Genomic DNA, 24050 nt, shown 5'->3' on the forward strand with positions numbered 1-24050 from the left:
CTTTGCAAGTATTGTCAGTTAATCTGCTCATGAAACCAATGGACGGCTGGCAACGGCGCCCACCAGAGATATGTGTGTGCGGAAACTAGATCCAGGCTGACGGATCTGGGTTTTTTTCTCCCGCTGTGTCTCTCTGTACTCTCCCTATCCTGTTAGCTTAAGCCAAAATGACAGCCGCTTAAGATGAGGTTAGCTATTTCTTAAAAACAGCAGATACCATCGACTGAAAACTTCCTGTCAGGGAGGAGCGATTCTGAGTCGCTGACGGGAATTGGGCCTGCACGCTCCTCCTGTACAGCAAAATGCATTTCCCTCCCTCGGGGATCAGCTTGTTTCTAAACACGGCCCCGCAAGTCCCCCGCCCCTCTTTAAGAAGAAGAGTTGTTTTTTATACCCCAATTTTCTCTACCTTTAAGGAGACTCAAACCCCCAATTTATGACAACCCCCATAGGGTTTTCGTGGCAAGAGACAAACAGAGGTGGTTTGCCTTCCCTTCTCTCCCCACAACAGATGCCTTGTGAGGCAGGTGGGGCTGAGAGAGTTCAGAGAGAACTGTGACTAGCCCAAGGTCACCCCTGCAGGCTTCATGTGGAGGAGCGGGGAATCGAACCCGGTTCTCCAGATTAGAGTCCACCGCTCATATAGAGGAGTAGACAAACCAGCCCAGTTCATCAGATTAGAGCCTGCCGCTCATGTGGAGGGGGGGGGGATCAAACTTGGTTCTCCAGATTAGCATCCGCCGCTCATGTAGAGGAGCAGGGAATCAAACTCGGTTCTTCATATTAGAGACTGCTGCTCATGTGGAGGAGTGGGGAATCAAACCTGGTTCTCCAGTTTAGAGTCCACCGCTCTTAACCACTACACCACGCTGGCTGTTTATCCAGACATGACCAGCTGAATTGGAAGTTTCATTCATAATTATTATTTTTTTAATGTTGAAATTTCCCAAAAGTTCCCCAAGTCAAAACATTTGCTCGATCTTACTAATATGTAGCATTTCTGTGCTGGTGTAAAGTGCTGTACGGTCACAGCCGATTTATGACAACCCCCATAGGGTTTTCGTGGCAAGAGACAAACAGAGGTGGTTTGCCATCGCCTGCCTCTGCGTCGCAAACCTGGACTTCCTTGGAGGTTTCCCATCCAAATACTAACCAGGGCTGGCCCTGCTTAGCTTCCGAGACCTGATGAGATTGGCCTAGCCCAGGTCATCCAGGTCATGGTAACATTTCTGTAGCACTTTTGAAACACTTTACGTCTTGTAATCGTCTCTTTAATATTTTCCCTTGTTTTTTACACCACCCTTCCTTGAAGAAAACAAATCACACTCAAAATGTTAAATTTGGTGCTTACATTTGGAAGCTGAATGGTGACGCTGGAAATGTTGACAAGTTGTGAACGTTCATTTCAGGTCTATTTCTCTCCCGGTGTGGATTTGTAACTGGCTTGGAATTGGAGCTGACATTTGCAAAAGCTGGTTCCTGCCAAATGAGGGGCTATGGTACAGTGGTAGAACATCTCCTTTGCACGCAGAAGGTCCCATATTCAATCCCCAGCATCTCCAGTTAAAAGGATCAGATCGTGGGTGATGTGAAAGACCTCCGCCTGAGGTGCTGGAAGCAGCTGCCAGTCAGAGTAGACAACACTGACCTTGATGGACCAAGAGCCTGACTCAACATGTGGCAGCTTCCAGTCTTCATTTATGTGCGTCACACATATACACTTCTTAATTCAGGCAACGATCCCAATCCACTTGTGAGAGAAACCTCTTTATTTGAACTGGGGGGGGGGGAGAAACAACCCAAACCATACTTTAATCATCTGCAGATTTGATGCCTGCGCCAATTACAAAAAACAAATTCATTATAATGTGCGGGAAAGTAAAATTAAATTTTAGTAAGACGGTAGTTAATGATCCCCATTTCTGTCAAGCAATTCGCTGAACAGTTCTTCAACGTTTGACCGGGGTCAGTCTGTCGCAAAGTTAAAAAGGAAATAAAGCCAAATAACAGAAACGCTTCAAAACGAAAGGGTGGTTTCAGAAGGCCGGCTTCTTCTCGGTAGGTGCCCGCGGTTAAAACAAGCTGCCAGAAGGAGAAGTGTTGTTATGCCAGTAAGGTTGCTGCGTGCCAGGAGCAAAAAAACCTCACCCCTCTTTCTTGTACAGAATTAAAAAAATTTTTTAAAAAAATTAAGATAAACTGCACCCTACACTGTAACATCAGTGGCTTCAAGGAAGATTTGACTGTGGTCAAAGAATAGGCGGTCGATGGACACGATTTGACCCTTTGGTCCCACACAGCCTGACAATTCTTGACGTTTCTATTCCTGAGTACCTCTTTGCTCCACTTCAGTATTTCCTTTGCAACACTGGAGCCCCGGCGTTTCTCTCCCTATCCAGTTTTCCTCCCTCCATCCCCGGCATGCAGTCTGGTTTGCCTCAAGTACCATGCACACGGCATTCAACTCTCAAGTCTGTCACTGCGAGCATCGAGAACACCGAGGAAGAGGAGGAGGAGGAGGAGAAGAAGAAAAAGGAAGAAGAAGAGTTGGTTTTTATATGCTGACTTTCTCTACCACTTAAGGGAGACTCAAACCAGCTTACAATCACCTTCCCTTCCCCTCCCCACAACAAGACACCCTGGGCGGTAGGTGGGGCCGAGAGAGCTCTTAACGGAGCTGTAACTTGCCCGAGGTCACCCAGCTGGCTTCGGGTGTAGGAGTGGGGAAACAAACCCAGTTCATCAGATTAGCATCCGCCGCTCATGTGGAGGAGTGGGGAATCAAACCCGGTTCTCCAGATCAGGCTCCCCCGCTCCAAACCACCGCTCTTAACCGCTACACCACGTTTGGTGCGGTCTGTGTGCTTCGGGCCCAGAGATCAAAAGACGACCCCCTCTTTTTTCCCCCTCGTCAACCCAAGCCTCTTCACTGGTATTGGATTCACTTGAAAGATTAAATATTGATGCTTTCTCTTTCTTTCTTCCTTTTTTTTTTCTTAGAGAGCAAGCCGGGTAGCCACCGGCTGCTTGCATCCCATTTCCAGCAGCTTGCATCCTGCGTTTTTTTATGGTGTTCCTTTTTTATTATTATTATTATTTATTTTCTTGATTTAAAATGTCAACATATAATACACTTATCCAATGTTAAAAAATAGGTATTCCTATATAGCGTTGCTTCCCCCGAGAGGCCGAGATGAAATGGAACCGAGATGAAATGGAACGTGTGGATTCCATAGCAGTAGTTGCTGTGGCAACCGTGGCTATGTTCTTCCTTTCTCTTGGGAGTTGTTGGCACTTTAGAAAGTGTAGGTGGGTTGGAAATAACTCCCCCCCTTTACATACCCCCACACACACTTTTCTCTCTCCCTCCCCCAAAGCTCTTTGTACCTCCGCTAAGGTTGCCCATCAAAGGATGAGCAAGTGTTCCCAATTCTGTTTATTTTTTACCATAGTCAATGGTTTCTGTTCCCTGCTGGTACCACTGGTACAAGGCGGAAGGGCTGTAGCTCAGTGGTAGAGCCTCTGCTTGGCATGCAGAAGGTCCCAGGTTCAATCCCCGGCATCTCCAGTTAAAGGGACTAGGGAAGGAGGTGATGGGAAAGACCCCTGCCTGAGACCCTGGAGAGCCGCTGCCGGTCTGAGTAAACTTTGATGGACCAAGGGTCAGATTCAGTATGAAGGAGCTTCATGTCTTCTCTAGGAGAGGGGCCGTGGCTCAGTGGTAGAGCATCTGCTTGGCATGCAGAAGGTCCCAGGTTCAATCCACGGCATCTCCAGTTAAAGGGACCAGGCAAGTAGGGGATGTGAAAGACCTCTGCCTGAGACCCTGGGGAGCCGTGGCTCAGTGGTACAGCCTCTGGTTGGCATGCAGAAGGTCCCAGGTTCAATCCCCAGCATCTCCAGTTAAAGGGACCAGGCAAGCAGGTGATGTGAAAGACCCCCGCCTGAGACCCTGGAGAGCCGCTGCCGGTCTGAGTAGACAATACTGACTTTGATGGACCAAGGGTCTGATTCTGTATAAGGCAACTTCATGTGTTCATGTGTTCTCGGGTTAATTTGTGTGGCGTGTACAAATTATCTGGTATTTACTGTGTACAATTGTCATCATTTTATGGAAGATATAGAGCAGAACACTGATTCGCACAAACACCACTTGAAAGCACAAATACCATTGAAAACCATGTATGTTTCACTTTTTAAAAGAATCGCTGCAAGGAAACCGAAGTTCATACAAAAATAAAAAATCACCAGTCTGTTTCACACAAGGGTTGAAATACTGAGTATGAGGAGTTTGAGATCAGTCCTAAACTTCTCTTACCTTGCCTAGAGAGCCAGCGTGGTGTGGTGGTTAAGAGCTGCGGGACTCTAATCTGGAGAACTGGGTTTGATTCCCCTACACATGAAGCCCCCGGTTCAATCCCCGGTATCTCTGGTTAAAGGGACTAGGCAAGCAGGTGATGTGAAAGACCCCTGCCTGAGACCCTGGAGAGCCGCTGCCAGTCTGAGTAGACAATACTGACTTTGATGGACCCAGGGTCTGATTCAGTATAAGGCAGCTTCATGGGACACTTCCCTGCCCTGAACCACCATATTCACCTCTGCCCACCCACCCCCCAACCAAGGCAACCTGGTCTGACCCCTGACAGATGACCAGAAATTTGATGCATTGCACCGTGCAATACTTGTAGCAAAATGTCATGTTTGTGAACCCACCCATAGCCACACACTTTCTTCCCAGCCAGATTCAAACTGCTGTCCTTGTCATGGCCCGTCTTCCCTACCAGCGTGGTGTAGTGGTCAAGAGCGGTAGTTTGGAGTCTGATCTGGAGAACCGGGTTTGATTCCCCCACTCCTCCACATGAACGGCAGACACTAATCTGGGGAAACCGGGTTGGTTTCCCCACTCCTACCCCTGAAGCCAGCTGGGTGACCTTGGACTAGTCACAGATCTCTTAGAGCAGGGGTGGGGAACGTCAGGCCCGGGGGCCGTATAAGGCCCGCGAAATCATTTGGTCTGGCCCTCCATGGGTCCTGGCTTATCTCAAGCTCAGAAGGATGCTGCCCTGCCTGAATCTCTTGGGCCCAGCTGGGGACGGCAGAGCTCAAAAGCAAGTCGCTCTACATGGCAGACACTTCGAGCCATCTCCAGTCGTGCCTCTTGGCTAAATGTTTGACCAAATATAGCAGGCTAATTTTTAAGTTGATAATTTTGTATGACCCGCGAATGATGTCATAAATATCAAAATGGCCCTTGGCAGAAAAAAGGTTCCCCACCCCTGTCTTAGAGCTCTCTCAGCCCCACCTACCTCACAGGGTGTCCGTTGTGGGGAGGGGAAGGAAAGGTGATGGTGAGCCGGTTTGATGCTTCCTTAAGTGGTAGAGAAGGTCGGCATATAAAAACCAACTCTTCTTCTAAGTCCGGGCATGGGCCCAGGACGGTCCTTTCTGACTTTTTACTTCAATTACAGTCAGGCTGCGTAAGCCCAGCTGTTAGCCTGAACTGCTTTTGGTGCATTTCCAGCATCTGGACAGCAAGTCCCTCAGCCTTCTGCACATGGGAGTAAGGTGGCAAGCCTCCTCGGCCAAGGTCACGGGAACGTCGGCTTCTCCCTCCGCAGGCCTGGCACAGTTACTGAATCAGGGATGGCATCCAGAGGCCACGTCCGTCTGTTGGAAGTGCTGGGCACGTGCGTGCCCGCGTGTTCCTTTTTGTTCTCCGGAAACTGACAAGGGACCTAATTAGAGCGTGCCGAACACAGAAGCGAGAGCATTCTGCGCTCTCAGCAAAGGTACGGCCAAAGGAGAAGGACCGGCCCTGGACAGGAGCGTCCGCGGCCGGTTCTGAACTCGAGGCAGCTGCGTGCGTGAGCGGAGTGTGTGTGCGTGCGTGCCGGAGCGCACAATCAAAATATGTCAGAAAGATAACCAACGTCTGGGAAAGTTCGGCCAGATTGCACCGTCGTCATGGATACAGAACTGTTTTTCTTTCATTTTTTTGCAACAGTTTGTGCGGGCAAACCTTGCCAGGGGGTTCAGCTTTCTGTGCGGCGCTCTCTGGCTCTTTTAAAAACATCGCGCAGACAGAAACCCGTCGTGACTTGATGAGAATAAACCGCCGAAATAGATCCACGCGAGCTGGCCTTTTCCTCCCCTCTGCCCTGTTTTATTTGGCTTGGGGGATTTGGATTCCCCAGTTGCAAAACCGGAGGTTTCTTGCCGTAGTTGAACGGTATGGGTGTTGGGGAGTGGGAGAGCAAAAGATAGCACCAGAGCGGCAGGCGAGTCATGTCGCAACCGACTTATGACAGCCCCATAGGGTTTTCAAGGCAAGAGACGTTCGGAGGTGGTTTGCCATTGCCTGCCTCTACATAGAATCATAGAATTGGAAGGGACCACCAGGGTCATCTAGTCCAACCCCCTGCACAATGCAGGAAATTCACAACTACCTCCCCCCCCCACGCCTCCAGTGACCCCTACTTCGCGCCCAGAAGATGGCCAAGATGCCCTCCCTCTCACGATCTGCCTAAGGTCATAGAATCAGCATTGCTGACAGATGGCCATCTAGCCTCTGCTTAAAAACCTCCACGGAAGGAGAGCTCACCACCTCCCGAGGAAGCCTGTTCCACTGAGGAACTGTTAGAAAATCCTTCCTAATGTCTAGATGGAAACTCTTTTGATTTAATTTCAACCCATTGGTTCTGGTCCGACCTTCTGAGGCAACAGAAAACAACTCGGCACCATCCTCTATATGGCAGCCCTTCAAGTACTTGAAGATGGTTATCATATCCCCTCTCAGTCTTCTCCTCTCCAGGCTAAACATACCCAGCTCCTTCAACCTTTCCTCATAGGGCTCCAGAACCCTCATCATCTTTGTTGCTCTCCTCTGGACACGTTCCAGCTTGTCTACATCCTTCTTACATTGTGGTGCCCAAAACTGAACACAATATTCTAGGTGATGTCTAACGAGAGCAAAGTAACATAGCAACCTTGGTATTCCTTGGTGGCCTCCTATCCAAATACTGACTGTGGCCGACCCTGCTGAGGTCTGATGAGATCAGGCTATCCAGGTCAGGGCATCTGGATATTAGGTAACTTCATTTCCTACTTCGGACACATGAAGCTGCCTTATACTGAATCAGACCCTCGGTCCATCAAAGTCAGTATTGTCTGCTCAGACCGGCAGCTGCTCTCCAGGGTCTCAGGCAGGGGTCTTTCACATCACCTACCTGCCTAGTCCCTTTAACTGGAGATGCCGGGGATTGAACCTGGGACCTTCTGCATGCCAAGCAGATGCTCTACCATTGAGCCACGGCCCCTTCCTCCATCTCAGAGTTCTTTAGAGGAACCAGTAGGCTCTCCCCAAACTGTGCGTGTTAGCCCAACATCAGATGGGGTTTCCTCGGGTAAGGAACTCAGTTGATAAATAAAAGCAAGAATTATATGGAGGATCGATCATCAGATTTCCTGATCCCCACCAATGTCACCCTGCAGGGTACGCTCTGGTGGTGCCAGCATGGTGTAGTGGTTAAGAGCGATGGACTCTAATCTGGAAGGCCGGGTTTGTTTCCCCGCTCCTCCACATGCAGCCTGCTGGGCGACCTTGGGCCAGTCACAGTTCTTTCCAAACTCTTTCAGCCCCACCCACCTCGCAAGGTGCTTGTAGTGGGGAGGGGGAGGCGATTGGAAGCTGCATTGAGACTCCTTAAAGGTAGAGAAAAGCAAGGTATAAAAAACCAACTCTTCTTCTGGCATCAGCCACGTGGTTTCTGGCGCTGCGCGGTGAAGGTGCTGAGATGTAGCTGAATATTCTCTTCGCATATGCACTCCAAAAGCCTCCAGCGACTTCTGTGGACATCAATGTTGCACGTCCCCACTTGTCAGACACACACCGATGCACACAAACAGGCTCATTTACTTGACTATCACCATTCACTGGCGTACCTCTCTGGGTGTAGGCAGATGGAGCTCAGGGGGCGTTCACAGAGGTGGCGTGCCCTTTTTTAATATGTCTGTAACACGGCGGCGAGTCAAACACTGCTGGCATAAATCACCTTGCAACTCCCTGCTGGTTGGCTGCTCTCCCCTCTCCTTCTCCTTCCCCCCTCCTGTTGAACGGACCGCCAAACTGGTAGGAAGGGGCTGCATTCACCAGGAGGAAGAGGCAGTGACTGGACTGGCCAGCCAACCATGGAAGAGTGTGTGATCTTACAGCGCAACCCGGCCAACATGGTGTAGTGGTTAAGAGAGGTGGTTTGGAGCGGTGGAGTCTGATCTGGAGAACCGGGTTTGATTCCCCACTCATGAACACATGAAGTTGCCTTATACTGAATCAGACCCTGGGTCCATCAAAGTCAGTATTATCTACTCAGACCAGCAGCGGCTCTCCAGGGCCTCAGGCAGGGGTCTTTCACATCACCTACCTGCCTAGTCCCTTTAACTGGAGATGCCAAGGATTTAACCTAGGACCTTCTGCATGCCAAGTAGATGCTCTACCACTGAGCCATGGCCCCTCCGCATGTGAGCAGCAGAGGCTAATCTGGGGAACTGGATTTGTTTCCCCGCTCCTCCACACGAAGCCAGCTGGGTGACCTTGGGCTAGTCACAGATCTCTTAGAGCTCTCTCAGCCCCAGCTACCTCACAGGGTGTTGTGGGGAGGGGAAGGTGATTGATTGTCAGCCGGTTTGATTCTTCCTTAAGTGGTAGAGAAAGTCAGCATATAAAAACCAACTCTTCTTCATCATCATCATCATCTTCTTCTTAATAAGTCGGAAGTGACATGATGGCGCTTAACACGCACAGGTTGATTGCTGGGCATTAAACCACGATAGCTGAATTAGACCTCCTCGTTCAGAGGCAGAAACGCCTCCGGTTGAACACACATGAACACATGAAGCTGCCTTCTGCTGAATCAGACCCTTGGTCCATCAAAGTCAGTGTTGTCTACTCAGAACAGCAGCCGCTCTCCAGGGTCCCAGGCAGGGGTCTTTCACATCACCTACTGATGCAGAGCCCTGACCTGGATGGCCCAGGCTAGCCTGATCTCGTCAGATCTCAGAAGCTAAGCAGGGTCAGCCCTGGTTAGTATTGGGATGGGAGACCACCAAGGAACACCAGGGTTGCTGTGCAGAGGAAGGCACTGGCAAGCCACCTCTGTTAGTCTCTTGCCATGAAAACCCCAAAAAGGGGTCGCCATAAGTCGGCTGTGACTTGACGGCACTTTACACACACATGCTGATGCAGAAGATGCTGAAGAGCAGTAAGTAGGTGAGGACAGCTGCCAGTTTATGGACTTCCCGCGGCATCATAATGGCCACTGTTGGAAACAGGACCCTGGCCTAGAGGGATCATTGGTCTTCTGGGCTATTCTTTTGCATTCTCTGTTGTGCTAATTCTGTAGTCGTGTGACGTTTTGGAGCTGAAGGAATAATCCAAGCTGGAATCCGCTGGCTGCCGTCAGAAGAGGTACAGTTAGAGTTTCCAGGTCCCTCTTTGACACCAGCGGGAGGCTTTTGGGGCGGAGCTCTGTTGGACTTGTATCAAGCTCTTCCACTGTAGACAAGCAACGGCTACCCTCTGAAACTATTGCCATCGTCGACACTGGGAGGGAGCATCTGCTTGGCATGCAGAAGGTCCCCTGTTCAATCCCCGGCATCTCCAGTTAAAGGGACTAGGCAAGTAGGTGATGTGAAAGACCTCTGCCTGAGATCCTGGGGAGCCATGGAGAGGGGCCGTGGCTCAGGGGTAGAGCATCTGCTTGGCATGTAGAAGGTCCCCGGTTCAATCCCCGGCATCTCTAGTTAAAGAGACTAGGCAAGTAGGTGATGTGAGAGACCTCCACCTGAGACCCTGGAGAGCTGCTGCCGGTCTGAGTAGCCAATACTGACTTTGCTGGACCAAGGGTCTGATTCAGTATAAGGCAGCTTCATGTGTTCAGGTGTGGCATTCACCAAATGCCAGGCATTCATGCTCACACCCAACGTGTGTGTAGTGGTTAAGAGCAGTGGTTCGGGTCAGTGGAGTCTGATCTGGAGAACCGGGTTTGATTCCCCATTCCTCCACATGAGCGGCGGACGCTAATCTGGAGAACCGGGTTGGTTTCCCCAACTCCTACACATGCATGGCGGAGGCTAATCTGATGAGCTGGATTTGTTTCCCCACTCCTACACATGAAGCCAGTTGGGTGACCATGGGCTAGTCACGCTCTCTCAGCCCCACCTAACTCACAGGGTGTCTGTTGTGGGGAGGAGAAGGGAAGGTGATTATAAGCCGGTTTGATTCTTCCTTAAGTGGTAGAGAAAGTCGGCAGATAAAAACCAACTCTTCTTCTTCTTCTTCTCACTTATCATGGGGACGTACAAACATGCCTGCCTCTTGTCTCCCGAGAAGCAACGGGGAGGTAATCGCCGATTCGTCCAAATTTCTAATCGCTTGGGACAAATAGCTTTTAAAGCAGCTTTTGAATGGACTCGCCTCTTTATAGCTCATAAATAATATAATGCCAGGTATCGGCTCCGCGGGCTGCGTGGTTTGAATGTAAAGCGTCTGCGAGCGTCGCGACGGCCCTTTAGAACACCAGGCTCGCCAAGTAATTCGCGCTGCGTAGGAAAAGAGACTTAGCTTAAGACGAGAATTTTTGTTGTTGTTGTTGCGACTCCCGGACACGAACTGCATACTGATGGGCCACCCAGCACAAAAAGGAATTGGCTGGACAGGGGAAACAACCATCCTTAAGGTGAATGCAGTCGCTGATGGGGAGGTGAGAGAGGTTCCTGCCCAGGATGACAACACCGTTCAAAGCATTGGGGGGGGGTTCTCAGGATGCTAATATTTGGGACTGCCTCCAGTATGCAAAAGTGGCCCCCGAGGGAGGGGAGGCATTTGCGGGTGGGGAGTGGCATGGGAGGGGGCATCTAACCCCTCTTCTACACACTAGTTTTTCCGCCAACTGCGAGGAGGAGAGAGAATAACTATGGGTTGGGAAAACGAGCCCATTATCCTAGTCGTTAATTCCCGCTGCATTCCAAAAATCACGTTTCATACTCTGGCTGGGTTTTCTAATGCGGTGGTTTATGTACGATTTCTGTCACAAGCCTCTTCGGGCATGTTCCGTGTAGTGGCGGTGTAGGAATTTTTCGAGGGAAATAAATACATATATTCCAACCCTTTTGAACTCGCATGAAATGGGTATGAGAACGTGCTGGATCAGATCAACTACCCATCTAGTCTAGCGTCCTGTTTCCCACAGTGGCCGACCGGATGTCCTAAAAACCGGGCACGGTGGCTGACGCTTTCCCCTCTTGCTGCCCGTATTATTAACTGATGGTCAGAGGTGCGCTGCCTCTGAACACAGAGGATTCGTTTCGCCGTCATGGCTGAAAGCCATTGACGGAGCTGTTGTTCATCCGTGCTTTTGTCTAATCTTGTTTTAAGACCCTCTGAACCCAGAGGCCGTCAATATATCCAGGGTCAGCAAAAGAAATTACACGGTGAGTGAAGTGTGCCAACTTAGTTTAAACATCTTTTGTGGAGATCTCCTGCTATTACAACTGATCTCCAGCCGATAGAGATCGGTTCCCCTGGAGAAAATGGCCGCTTTGGCCATTGGACTCTATGGCATTGATTTCCCTCCCCTCCCCAAACTCCACCTTCCTCAGGATCTGCCCCAAAAACCTCCTGCTGGTGTCAAAGAGGGACCTGGCAACCCTATGGGAAATGCATATTTAGCATGTGTTTTACTAAAGATAATGAACAATATTAATGTTAATTTGGGTTTGAAATAACAAGAGATGGATTGACTCAATAAAGGAAGCCACAGCTTTGCAAGACCTGAGCAAGGCTGTCAAGGATAGGACATTTTGGAGGACATTGATTCATAGGGTCGCCATGAGTCGGAAGCGACTTGATGGCACTTAACACACATAATGTAAGAAAGGACTTGTTCATTATGGAAGCACCAATAAATATATCTTTAATTTTATCGACCATTTACACTTTTGTCCCTGTGAGTGGTTGCGTAGATAGGGGCCCCTGTGCACTGCTTTGAACATATGTACACACGAAGCTGCCTTATACTGAATCAGACCCTTGGTCTATCAAAGTCAGTATTGTCTACTCTGACTGGCAGCGGTTCTCCAGGGTCTCAGGCAGGGGTCTTTCACAGCACCTATTTGCCTAGTCCCTTTAACTAGAGATGCCGGGGATTGAACCTGGGACCTTTTGCGTGCCAAGCAGAAGCTCTGCCATGGAGCCACAGCCCCTTCCCAAACCGGAGGCTTTGACCGGGGGCCTATAATGCTGTCAAGACAGTCCTGCTGCCAGTCGAGAAACGGCAGTTTGAGCCTCCTCAAGAGGGAAGAGATGGCGATCAAAAAAGGGTGCAAAGTTCACCAGAAGGCGGCTGTGATGGGAGCCGTGTGGATTTCTGCCTTTCCTTTCTTCCCCTGCCAGCCAAGGAGTTCTGAGCCACCCGTTTTGATTTGCTTTTCCCGTTCATCTGCAGCCATGAAAGCCGACCGGAAGCGTTTGAAGGCGGAGAAGACCGACCTGGTGAGCCAGATGCAGCAGCTCTACGCGACGCTGGAAAGCCGGGAGGAGCAGCTGCGAGACTTCATCCGGAACTACGAGCAACACAGAAAAGTAAGGGAAGGGAAGGTGACTGGGATGGGGGCAGGACCCCCTGGCAGCTTTTATGAGCCCCCGGCCACAGGGTATCCACAGGCCCCTCCATCTCACCTCCCATTTCTCCCTCCCCCATTACAGCCCTGTTTCCCCACCACCCCCATTCTAAGAACATAAGAACATAAAAGCCCTGCTGGGTCAGAGCAAGGCCCATCAAGTCCAGCAGTCTGTTCACACAGGGGCCAACCAGGGGCCTCCAGGAAGCCCACAAATAAGACAATTGCAGCAGCAACATTATCCTTCCTGCGTTCCACAGCACCTAATATAATAGGCATGCTTCTCTAATCTTGGAGAAAATAGGTATGCATCATGACTAGAACATAAGAAAAGCCATGCTGAATCAGACCAGGGCCCATTAAGTCCAGCAGTCTGTTCGCACAGTGGCCAACCAGGTCCCTCTAGGAAGCCCACAAACAAGACGGCTGCAGCAGCATCCTGCCTGTGTTCCACAGCATCTAATATAATAGGCATGCTCCTCTGATCCTGGAGAGAATAGATAAGCATCATGACTAGTATTCATTGTGACTAGCAGCCATGGTTAGCCCTATCCTCCATGAACATATCCATTCCCCTTAACAATTTGACTAACTTGAGGAAACTTACATGCCGCTATCGGTGCATGTAAGTTTCCCCATTGGATCAATTAGTGGCTTGAGGGGAGAGGCTTAAAGCCTGCTTTCTCCATGGTCCTGATTGAGCTCCTGTACACTTGGGAACTGGATCCAGAGCTTGGAACCCATGGTGCATTCATGATCCAAAGTCCTTGTGGTGGACCCGGACAAGGCGAGAGGATTCGTTAGCATGTTGTTAGGTCCTGAGTGGGGATCTGTCTTGGGTCTTCCCGGTCCTATATCCACTACACCGGACTGGCTCCTTAACCTCAACCGTATCATAAGAACATAAGAAAGGACATGCTGGATCAGACCAAGGCCCATCAAGTCCAGCAGTCTGTTCACACAGGGGCCAACCAGGGGCCTCTAGGAAGCCCGCAAACAAGACGACTGCAGCAGCATTATCCTGCCTGTGTTCCACAGCACCTAATATAACAGGCATGTTCCTCTGATCCTGCAGAGAATAGGTATGCATTATGACTAGTATTCATTTTGACTAGTAGCCATGGATAGCCCTATCCTCCATAAGAACATAAGAAAGTCCATGCTGGATCAGACCAAGGTCCATCATGTCCAGCAGTCTGTTCACATGGTGGCCAACCAGGTGCCTCTAGGAAGCCCACAAGCAAGTCGACTGCAGCAGCATTGTCCTGCCTGTCTTCCACGGCACCTAATATAATGGGCATGCTCCTCTGATCCTGGAGAGAATAGCTATGGTTAGTGTTTGGATGAGAGACAACCAAGGGAGTCCAGGGTTGCAATGGCAAGCCACCTCCGTTCGCCTCTTGCCTTGAAAACCCTACAGGGCTGCCATAAGTCGGCTGAACCTTGGCCGCAAAAATGAATAACATGATACGCTCCCAGCGGAATTGTTTCTCTTGTTCAGGGTTAGAAAAAGCTCTGTGTTCCATTCCCCCCCCCTGCACCCACCCACCCCGCCAATAAAGATGGGCCCTTTTTTACTGGACACACACACATCGTCAGAGATTGCAATCTTGTTCTGCTGTCATCATCATTCCTTTGCTGACACACAAACACAATTCAAAAGGTTCCGAAAGGAATGGAAATGTTACGAGGTGCCCTTTATAATACGGTTAAAAGGCGGCTACGTTGAGAAATACAGTTTGCTGAGCCTGCCAACTAAGTAGCCGTTTGGTGGGCTTTTAAAACAAACTTTAAAAACTGTGCCACCGTCTCCAGTGTTTGGGGGGAACAATTGTTTAATAAATAAAGGTAAAAAAGGTACCCTGTGCAAGCACCGGGTCATTCCTGACCCATGGGGTGACGTCACATCCCGACGTTTACTAGGCAGACTTTGTTTATGGGGTGGTTTTCCAGTGCCTTCCCCGGTCATCTTCTCTTTACCCCCAGCAAGCTGGGGACTCATTTGACCGACCTCGGAAGGATGGAGGGCCGAGTCGACCTTGAGCCTGCTACCTGAAACCAACTTCCGTCGGGATCGAACTCAGGTCGTGAGCAGAGCTTGGACTGCAGTACTGCAGCTCACCACTCTGCGCCACGGGGCTCCTGTTCAATAAATAGAGAACGTTAAAAGAATCTGAGACATTCAGTCTGTTTACCAATAGAGGGCTTAGTAGTTCATTGCTGTCATAATAACCATTCTCCTTCTCGGAGTGTCTTCTGCACACCGGCAACAAAAACCCCGAAGGCAAACTATTCCGATAGCATTACGTGGACCTGGCCTTTGATAATGATTGAAAGGGACATATTATAGCTCCTTAAATTTAGAATGTGTGCCTGCAGGCAGAAATTTTCATCTGTTCCCTCTTTAGATGCTTTTTGCGGGGGGGGGGGGGAGAAAAGGAACGTAGCGATAAAACCCGCAAACGCCGGTTGATGTTGTGAGCAGCCTCAGGGGAGGGGAGGATCCTTCCCGCCGGCTGTGCCGTTTGGTTTGCCGGCCCCACCGCCCAACCTGTCCTCTGCTGACTCCGCAGGAGAGCGAAGACGCGGTCAAAGCGCTGGCGAAAGAAAAAGACCTGCTGGAACGGGAGAAGTGGGAGCTGCGCCGGCAAGCCAAAGAGGCCACGGACCACGCCAGCGCCCTCCGGTCGCAGCTGGACCTGAAGGACAACCGCATGAAGGAACTGGAAGCCGAGCTAGCCATGGTGAGAATTCCCCCTCTCTCCGATAATCCCCCCCCCCGGCATGCTGCTTGGAGGGCTACATCGCCTTTCTTCAGGATACCTGCTTTAGCCCAGATAAATCTGAAACACAGCTCAGGTCGGGAGAGATGGCTGCATTGGGCGTGAGCCATTTCGAAGCAACTACGTTGGTGGCCCGTTTGTTTCCGAGTTTGATTCAAGGTGCTGGTTATGACCTCGGAAGCCCTTCGTGGCCTGGGACCCACATGCTTGAAGGACCGTTTCCTTCCGTATGTCCCTGTGTGCCAGCTACGGTCTCAGCCATCTGTTGGTCTCAGCCATCTGTTGGCTATCACATCCCTTAGGGCGGCCAGCAGGGCGAAGCGGTTAAGAGCGGAGGACTCTAATCTGGAGAACTGGGTTCGATCCCCCACTCCCATGCAGGATCCCACAATCAAAGCACTCCCTACAGTTGGATGGCCATCTGTTGGGAGTGCTTTGATTGTGGGATCCTGCATGGCAGGGGGTTGGACTGGATGGCCCTTGTGGTCTCTTCCAAGCTTGTGTGATTTTGTGATTTGTAAACGATTCCTCCACATAAGTGGCGGACTCTAATCTGGTGAATCGGGTTGGTTTCCCCGCTCCTCCACTTGAAGCTAGTTGGGTGACCTTGGGCTAGTCACAGTTTTCTCGGTTTCCTGTTTGAAAGCTTCTTTTCTTTAATGGGTTTAGTTCTGACTTTTTTCAGGGCTTGTCTGTGGATCTTTTCTCCCAGATGTACTCCACCTTCTAGAGCCAGCGTGGTGTAGTGGTTAGGAGTGGCGGACTCTAACCTGGAAAACCAGATTAGATTCCTCACTCTGCCACATGCAGCCTGCTGGGTGACCTTGGGCCAGTCACAGTTCTCTTAGAGCTCTGTCAGCCTCACCTACCTCACAAGGTGTCTGTTGTGGGGAGAGGAACGGAAGGAGATTGTAAGCCGGTTTGATTCTCCTTAAAAAGGTAGAGAAAGTCGGCATATAAAAACCAACTCTTCTTCTTCCTCCTCTTCCTCCTCCTCCTCCTGTCTGACATCGACCAGAGCCTGGGCCTTTGCCATCGTAGCTCCGGCTCTGTGGAATGGGTTCCCTGAAAAAGTGAGGAGACACCCCACCCTGAAAATCTTCAAGAGGTGCTGCCAGGGCTTTCTAGTGGGTTTAAATGGCAGTAAAGGGGGAGGAGGAGGGATCTGGGGCTTGCTATTTTTTGATGTTAGCTGGGGTCGTTTCAGTTCTGATTGTAAGCTGCCTTGGACCAAAAGGAAAGGCGAGCTATAAATGTTTTAAGAAATAAATAAACGGCAGCTGGCTCACGTATTCCCCACACGAAGGCCGCAGTCTAGAAGGAGAGCCGCAGCTGACCCACCCCGTATGTTTTCTTTTTCCTCCCCACTCCCCCAGGCAAAGCAGTCCCTAGCAACACTGACGAAGGACGTCCCCAAGCGGCATTCCTTAGCCATGCCCGGCGAGACGGTGCTAAACGGAAATCAGGAATGGGTGATGCAGGCCGACCTGCCGCTCACAGCCGCCATCCGGCAGAGCCAGCAGACGCTCTACCACTCACACCCCCAGCACACGGTAGACCGGCAAGGTGAGCGACGAGGGCCTTCGTGTCCCGCATCTGCGCATCAGCCTGGCTTTCACCGCGGGCCTGGCACCTCTGCGGGGATGCTGTCACGCGCCTCTCACGGCTGGGTTGATAAAATGGACGGATCAAAACCACTGGGCGAATGCACACGCGTGCACATGCATATCCCTTACAAAGTGAAACATTCCATGTGCAGCATAAAGCAAACAATGATATCCTTATCCATCAGGTGCCATAGACTCGAACCAAGGACCTGTGGGTCCCCTGTTTCCAGCACTGCAGGGCCTCCTGTCGGTTCGAGGAGGAAACTGCAGCCTGGGACATGAGCACTACACAGCTTACAGTCGCACATGAAGCTGCCTTCTACTGAATCAGACCCTTGGTCCATCCAAGTCAGTATTGTCTACTCAGAACGGCAGCAGGTCTCCAGGGTCTCAGGCAGGGGTCTTTCACATCACTTACTTGCCTAGTCCCTTTAACTGGAGATGCCGGGGATTGAACCTGGGACCTTCTGCATGCAAAGCAGATGCTCCATAAACTGAGCCACAGCCCCTCCTGGTGGGAGGCAATCCCAAGCCACTGCTCTAGGGAAAAGCTTCCAGGTTAAGAATTGGAAAGGCTTTTAGGGTTGCCAGCTCTGGATTGGAAAATTCTTGGCGACCTGGGGGTGGAGCCTAAGGAGGGTGGGATTTGTTTATTGAAGTACATAGAATAAAGCAGCAGTGTTGAAACATAAATTCATTAAAGCTACAGTGAGGCGAGACGGAGTTCCGGTAAATATCCGTTTCAAGCTATCTTTCTCAGCTGTCTTCACACGAGGTATGACTGGGAGAATGGAAACGACATCCCCAGTTTGAGCATTTTGAACTTGACGACTGATGAAGATAGCTTGAAACGGACGTTTACCGGCACTCCGTCTCATTGTCGCTTCACTAAATTTATGTTTCTACTCTGCTGCTTTATTCCATATACTGCAATGGACAATTTGTATAGTTATTTGACTTGACTGACTATATTCCACTGTGTAATGTTGAACACAGTATAACACTTGTTATTAGCCTTGCAAGACTTCGTTATATTTTTGTTGTTCCATTTAGGGCAAAAACGCACGGTCGCTTTATCCTCCTTTAATCCCTGTTTTAGCCAGGATCGAACGCACATTAGGTGAAACGCATGAGTTCAATCCTGGCTGAATCTTGGTTGAAACAGGGATTAAAGGAGGATAAAGTGACCATGCATTTTTGCCCATTGTTTACTTCTTTGGGTCTTTTCTTGGCCTCTGTGCTGGTTGTTGAGTGAGTACCTGGAGGTTGGCGACCCTAGCACCTAACCATAGTGTACCTTGCATCTGTTGGCTGTTGGGATGACCTTCGAGTGACGGCGACCATCCTGGCATAGACCTGTGACGGAGGCGCATCTCCTGTGCTCCCCACTTGCGATAAAGACGTGCCTCCCTCTGACCCCTCTTCCCCTCTCCGCCTCTTGCCTTTCAGCCGTCCGAGTGAGCCCGTGCCATTCACGGCAGCCGTCCATCATCTCTGATGCGTCGGCCGCAGAAGGCGACCGGTCCTCCACGCCAAGCGACATCAACTCCCCGCGGCACCGAACGCACTCGCTCTGCAATGTAAGGCGCCTCTGCAGGTCATTTGCTGTTCCTAACACTGTTCTGGTTGCGTGCTTCTCTGCCTTGGCTTGGCCGAGCCGTCTCCTCTGACCGCTTCCGCTGCTGCTTGCTTGCGCTGCTTTCTTAATAAGGAAAATAACCTCTTCCAGCTCTAACCTCCCTTCCCCCACCATGTCACATGAACACATGAAGCTGCCTTATACTGAATCAGACCCTTGGTCTATCAAAGTCAGTATTGTCTACTCAGACTGGCAGCGGCTCTCCAGGGTCTCAGGCAGAGGTCTTTCACATCACCTACTTGCCTGGTCTCTTTAACTGGAGATGCCGGGGATTGAACCTGGGACCTTCTGCATGCCAAGCAGAGGCTCTACCACTGAGCTTCGGCCCTTCCCCAAATAGAATTGGAGATTTGCCATGGGGTGTGTTAGATCGGGAGGGGGGGTTCTAGCCGGCTGCTGTGACTGGAAGCAGTTCTACATAGCCTACATAGCGTTATAAACCTTAGAGCCAAAGTACATGTAAAAGTGAGGGGGGTTTTGCCTCTGTGTACTTCTGTGTCTACTTCCTTTAAAGATATACTTCCTCTGTACATGGAGGTTCTGTTTAGCTAATAGCCATGCATGCTGCTGTGCTCCCAGCAGCTGGTACTCGGAGGTACACTGCCTTGTAAACATGGAGGCTTTATTTAGCTCTCAGGAGGAATAAATGTTGGTGGGCCTCTCTGCCATGCATTTATTTGAATGTGACACATCCATTTCCCCATTCTGCCTTTCAGGGGCAAGCAGGAGAGAACCAGCAGGCCCCAATCTTTAGGAAAATCTTCTGTGATAAAACACCCACAGTGGGGAGGGGACAAACCCCACAGCAGGCTTTTTATTTTGTTTCCTGGCCTTTTGATAGGACAGGGCAACCGTCTTTCAGGGCAGGAAAGAGTGTGGTGGGGGAGACGGGACTTGTTTCTTTGTTTGTTTCGTTTTTGTTTCCTTTGCAAAAAAGCATGCCTGCTCTGCAAACGTGAAGCCCTGCTCATGCTCCTTACCAAATGTGACCCGTCTCTTTCTCCTGGCAGGGAGATAGTCCTGGACCGGTACCGAAAAACTTGCACAACCCAATTGTCCAGGTAGGAATCGGTTCCTTCTCCAGCTCCCAGTGCAAGCAAAAGGGGAGGGGTGCTCCTCCAGAGGAATCCGTCGGGCTTAAGCTGAGACCCGTTCCAAATGTATTGATGCTTTTGGCTTGCAAAGCCTCAGAGCGTGCAGAAGGATAACTCCAAGACAGAGCAAGATGTCGATGGAACTGGCAAGGCTGGTTCTGGGTTTTGGGGGGGCTTGGCTAGATGCTGCCCAGCACGCCCCCGCCAGGCATGGCCACGACACGGATCGAGGGGGTAGGCAAGCGACTGCTCGCTCTTGCACCCAGTCACCCATGCTTCTCGCTCACCTACGCAGGCCAAAAAGCCACCCCCGCCACCACTGGGAGGAGCGGGCGCTGCTCTGTTGCCTGGCCTTTCCCTCTGGTTAGGGGCTGCTGCTGCTAACAGCCATCGCAGCGTGTGCAGGCAATCGACGTGACGTGTCAGTTACCTCTGCCTTCCGGCTGTCTGGCAGAGAAGGAGGCCAGATGCTGATACGTCATCACCTGCACGCAGCTGTGTGATCGCCCCAGCCCTGCCCCCTAAAACCTCCCGCCGATCAAGAGGGGAAACCTGGCAACCCTATGAGTATATGGGAGACATTCACCCCCCCTTTTTACAGATTTGAGGCCCATGCAAACAGAACACAGCTTCCTCGTCGCTTTTCTTTCTTAGCCGTTCCTATTATTATGCCAGAAGGTAGTACCAGCTACAAAGCTGGGGGATTTGCTGAATATTCTCAGCAATAAGCCCAAATACAGAGGAACAGATAAAATCGATTGCAGAAACCTGTATAATCCTAACAGAACACTTGTCCTTTAATAAGTACACAAAATATAAATAAAAAGCATCCAGAGGAACCAAAGTCTAGACTGAAGTTTTAAATGGAACTTGCGTTTAGCCTTTTGCCAACATATCTTACTCAATGCTGATAGATGGTATCTGGAGGAGTTTGCAAGTGTACTATTCAGCGGGAACAGTATGTTTTGATTTCCATAAAAAGCCTGTAAGGAATTATTGACAGGGCAATCCTACAAATATACCTAGCAGCGTAAAGTTGGGAACGTGTTGATCATGCACTGCATGGTTGCCTGTCTGTTTATTGAGGAAACTTTATATCCCACCATTCTATTCCAGGAATGCTCAAGATGGGGGGAAACCATATTAAAAACCTCCGTCCAATAAAATTGTAATATCTGCACTGAGCAATATTAGAATAATCATATATCGGTGTTGTTGTGAAGGTTCAGAATTTCAATCTTCCCTGTTCTTCCCCCTTCCCGCCCCATGACGACACCTCAGAATATAGGCGCCATTTCTTTTCCCCTCGCTTCTTACAAGCCTGAAAACCTTTTCCTCCTCAGTCTCTAGAGGACCTCGAAGACCAAAAACGGAAAAAGAAGAAAGAGAAAATGGGATTCGGCTCCATCTCTCGGGTGTTTGCCAGGGGGAAGCAACGGAAATCCCTCGACCCCGGCCTTTTTGATGGTACTGCCCCCGATTACTACATAGAGGAGGACGCGGACTGGTGACCGCCCGCCCCGCCCTCTCCCGCTTCTGGTGCGTGTGCGTGTGTGGGAGTGTCTGTGTGCTCAAGCAAACGCCGCTAGCTGAAACCCAGCGGATTGCGAGCCCGTCGCCTCTTCTGCGTTGCCTCTTCTGTAGCCGCTGTACATAAACACCCCCCCACAACGATCCTGTGTGTGAACCCCATTAACTGTTGTCTATGGAGCGATGCCAGTCGTGTTGGTGTAGCCTTCCCCGATTCTGTTCCGAGGAGGGGAGGTTCCCCCTTCCTGGTTTTCCTGAATTTTTCTTTTAATCCCCTTCCCTTTTTTCGTGTGTATTTTTCTCCTTCTTTTTACGAAAACTTGAAAACTTGAAGGACTGCTGTGTATTTGTAAATAACTGAAGACGACAACGACAAAAAAAACAAAATCCCGGAATTTTGTGCACTGTGTGCTTGTAAAACGTCTCTTGTCCCAAACGCTGTTCCTCCGGCACCCAGTCCCGAGGTGCCGCCCGAAACTTGTCCGTTGGCAAAGATGGCTGCCGGGAGAGGGAACTGTACATTCTGTCCACAGGGCATGCCCACTTTATCAAGACAGGCAGCATGCTAGGGTGAGCTTCACCAGGGATGGGCGACTAGAAGTCCGTGGGTCAAGCAAACTTCATTCCGCTATTTGCATATTGAATCAAGATGTGGGAAAAGAAAATTACCATAATTTCGCTCATTGGGAGGGGGGGAAGGGAAAAGCATGTCAACATTGTAAAAGAAAACCCACACTTTTAACGTGCCCTTCAGATTTTGTACGCGAAGGCCTGGTTGCGCCGGTGCGCATGCTCTCTGTAACGGCGAAGCCAGAGGGCGCCAGCTGTACTCTAGTACCTGGCTGCTGTAGTGCAGAGGAGAAGGGAACAGTGCTGGGATATATGGGAGGCTGCCAGTTCAAATCTCACCTCTGCCGCACATACAAGGGGCGCCCTTAGGGCAAGCCCTCCCGGTTCCCGATACGGGGGATCGTAATAGTGGCCTACCTTATAGTGCCGTTGTAACAATTACTGTGATGATATATGTGAATTGCTTTGAACACTGAAATTGCTAAACACGTGCTAAACATTATCCGTCGGGGGTGTGTGTAAAATTATGTGGCAGAATGCATTCCTGGCCTCCGTGCCACTATCTGTAGACGGGGGCGGGGGGATTCCACAAGAAAGTAAGACTTTTGGCCATCCCTGGTTTGCTTATCTTGAAAGAAATCTCACTGTGAGGTGACTGGTCCCTCCGGTTGGTCTGTGGCTGTTTCTGAGAAATATGTATCCATGAGGTGAAAGAGAGACCCAGTGGCTCCTTCGTACCCCCCAATTGAAAACTACCCTCTGGGGTGGCACTTTTATACAAGTGAGTGCCTAAGGGTAGATGACAGAAGTCATTTATGCATGGTCGTTTTAACCTCCTTTATTCCCTGCTTCAGCCAGGATCAAATTTTTCTGTATGCCCATTACCCCATTCCTTGTCGGCTCAACCCTGTTTCAATGCAAACCAACCCGGCTTTTCCCATTCCTCTTCTGGCCCGAATTAAACCGTTCATCCTGGCTCATTCTGGAATCACTGAGCGAGCGTACAACTTTCTCGGGTTGAGCTTCGCCCCACCCTTTTCCAAACCCCTCTTCAAGGCAGCATGCCAATAGCAAAACAGAGGAAGCACAGAAGATTGGCTTCTCTCACAGCCAATCACGAAGCACTGTGTAAAGAGGCAGGGATTCAAGTGCTTCCTGCTACCTCGGAGCTCTTTCTGAGCAAAAGAAAGGCTTTTTTAAAATGAGGCTTGGATTTCTCCCCCACCCCTTTTTTCAGATTGATCCGTTTTTTGTTTTTTGTTCTTAAAATGCTTTTTTATGCGGCAGTTGGGTTGGGGGGGGGAACTCTTCTCTCGCAAGGTAAGCCAATTACAGAGCAGCATTTAAAGGGGTGGGACTTGATTTGAACTCGGGAGACGGCTTTTCTGTATTCATGCCTCCATTAGCACACAGTTTCGTCCCTGATCATTCCAGCCAATGCATACTGTTTCCCCCAACCCGGGTTACTTTGATCCTGGCTGAAACAGGGGAATAAAGGAGGTTAAAGCAACCGTGCATAAATGACCAGAGATTGATTCACACCACAGTGAGATTTGTCTGTGAAAGTAAACACCCCCCTCAGGGGCATTTCAGTCACAGCACTTTTCCTACACGGAAATAGCATTGTGGCCGCAAGGGGTTTTCTGACCCGGGTAGCAAAATTAGAATTCACGCCGTGGTTCATAAGTGACCGTTGACTGTACTGAATCGTATATTTTTTCTGTGCAAGAAAACCTTCACGTGTGAAGCATCCCTGCTTTCCATTCCAAAACACCCAGCCGGGCTGACCTCTTCCAGGCCAGATTTAAAATAGCCACAATCCACGCAGGTGTACGTGTTCTCCCCTCTGCCGTCTTTCTTCCCCATTTGTTCAGTTTCGTTTGACGCTTTCTCATCCGGAATAATTCTTTAACCCTCTTTTCTCCTCTATTCTTTTTTTTTAATTTATTTGCACAATACAGAAGATGTATTCTAACTAAATTATTACATAAATATTGGAATTTATATTTTTCCACGTCGGGTGGGGGTGGTTTGGATGGGTGGCGTTTCTACTTCTCTGCTGTCTGGGAGTTGACTTTGTGGAGCTGTGAAGTATGACGGATTAGATGCCAAGAGAACAAATAATTCTTTTTTTGCCCAAATCCCCTTCTCC

The 24050-nt window shown here is 50.1% G+C and overlaps 1 protein-coding gene across 4 annotated transcripts in view; it reads left to right on the top strand.

Moving 5' to 3' along the window:
• Positions 1 to 21386, top strand: part of KAZN (kazrin, periplakin interacting protein) — a 274010-nt gene extending 252624 nt beyond the window's left edge. For 3 of the 4 annotated variants that reach the window (XM_056865098.1, XM_056865100.1, XM_056865099.1), the window contains 6 exons: positions 12501 to 12637; positions 15249 to 15419; positions 16835 to 17024; positions 18515 to 18645; positions 19715 to 19765; positions 21142 to 21386. In XM_056865098.1, the coding sequence (XP_056721076.1) occupies positions 12501 to 12637; positions 15249 to 15419; positions 16835 to 17024; positions 18515 to 18645; positions 19715 to 19765; positions 21142 to 21309 (848 nt within the window). In that variant the 3' untranslated portion in view covers positions 21310 to 21386. Of the gene's footprint in view, positions 1 to 12500; positions 12638 to 15248; positions 15420 to 16834; positions 17025 to 18514; positions 18663 to 19714; positions 19766 to 21141 lie in introns of all 4 variants that reach the window. The other variant, XM_056865101.1, reaches the window with a different exon arrangement.
• Positions 21387 to 24050: the final 2664 nt, after the last annotated feature.

Source organism: Euleptes europaea, chromosome 19, assembly GCF_029931775.1.
Source record: "Euleptes europaea isolate rEulEur1 chromosome 19, rEulEur1.hap1, whole genome shotgun sequence".
Taxonomy (NCBI): domain Eukaryota; kingdom Metazoa; phylum Chordata; class Lepidosauria; order Squamata; family Sphaerodactylidae; genus Euleptes; species Euleptes europaea.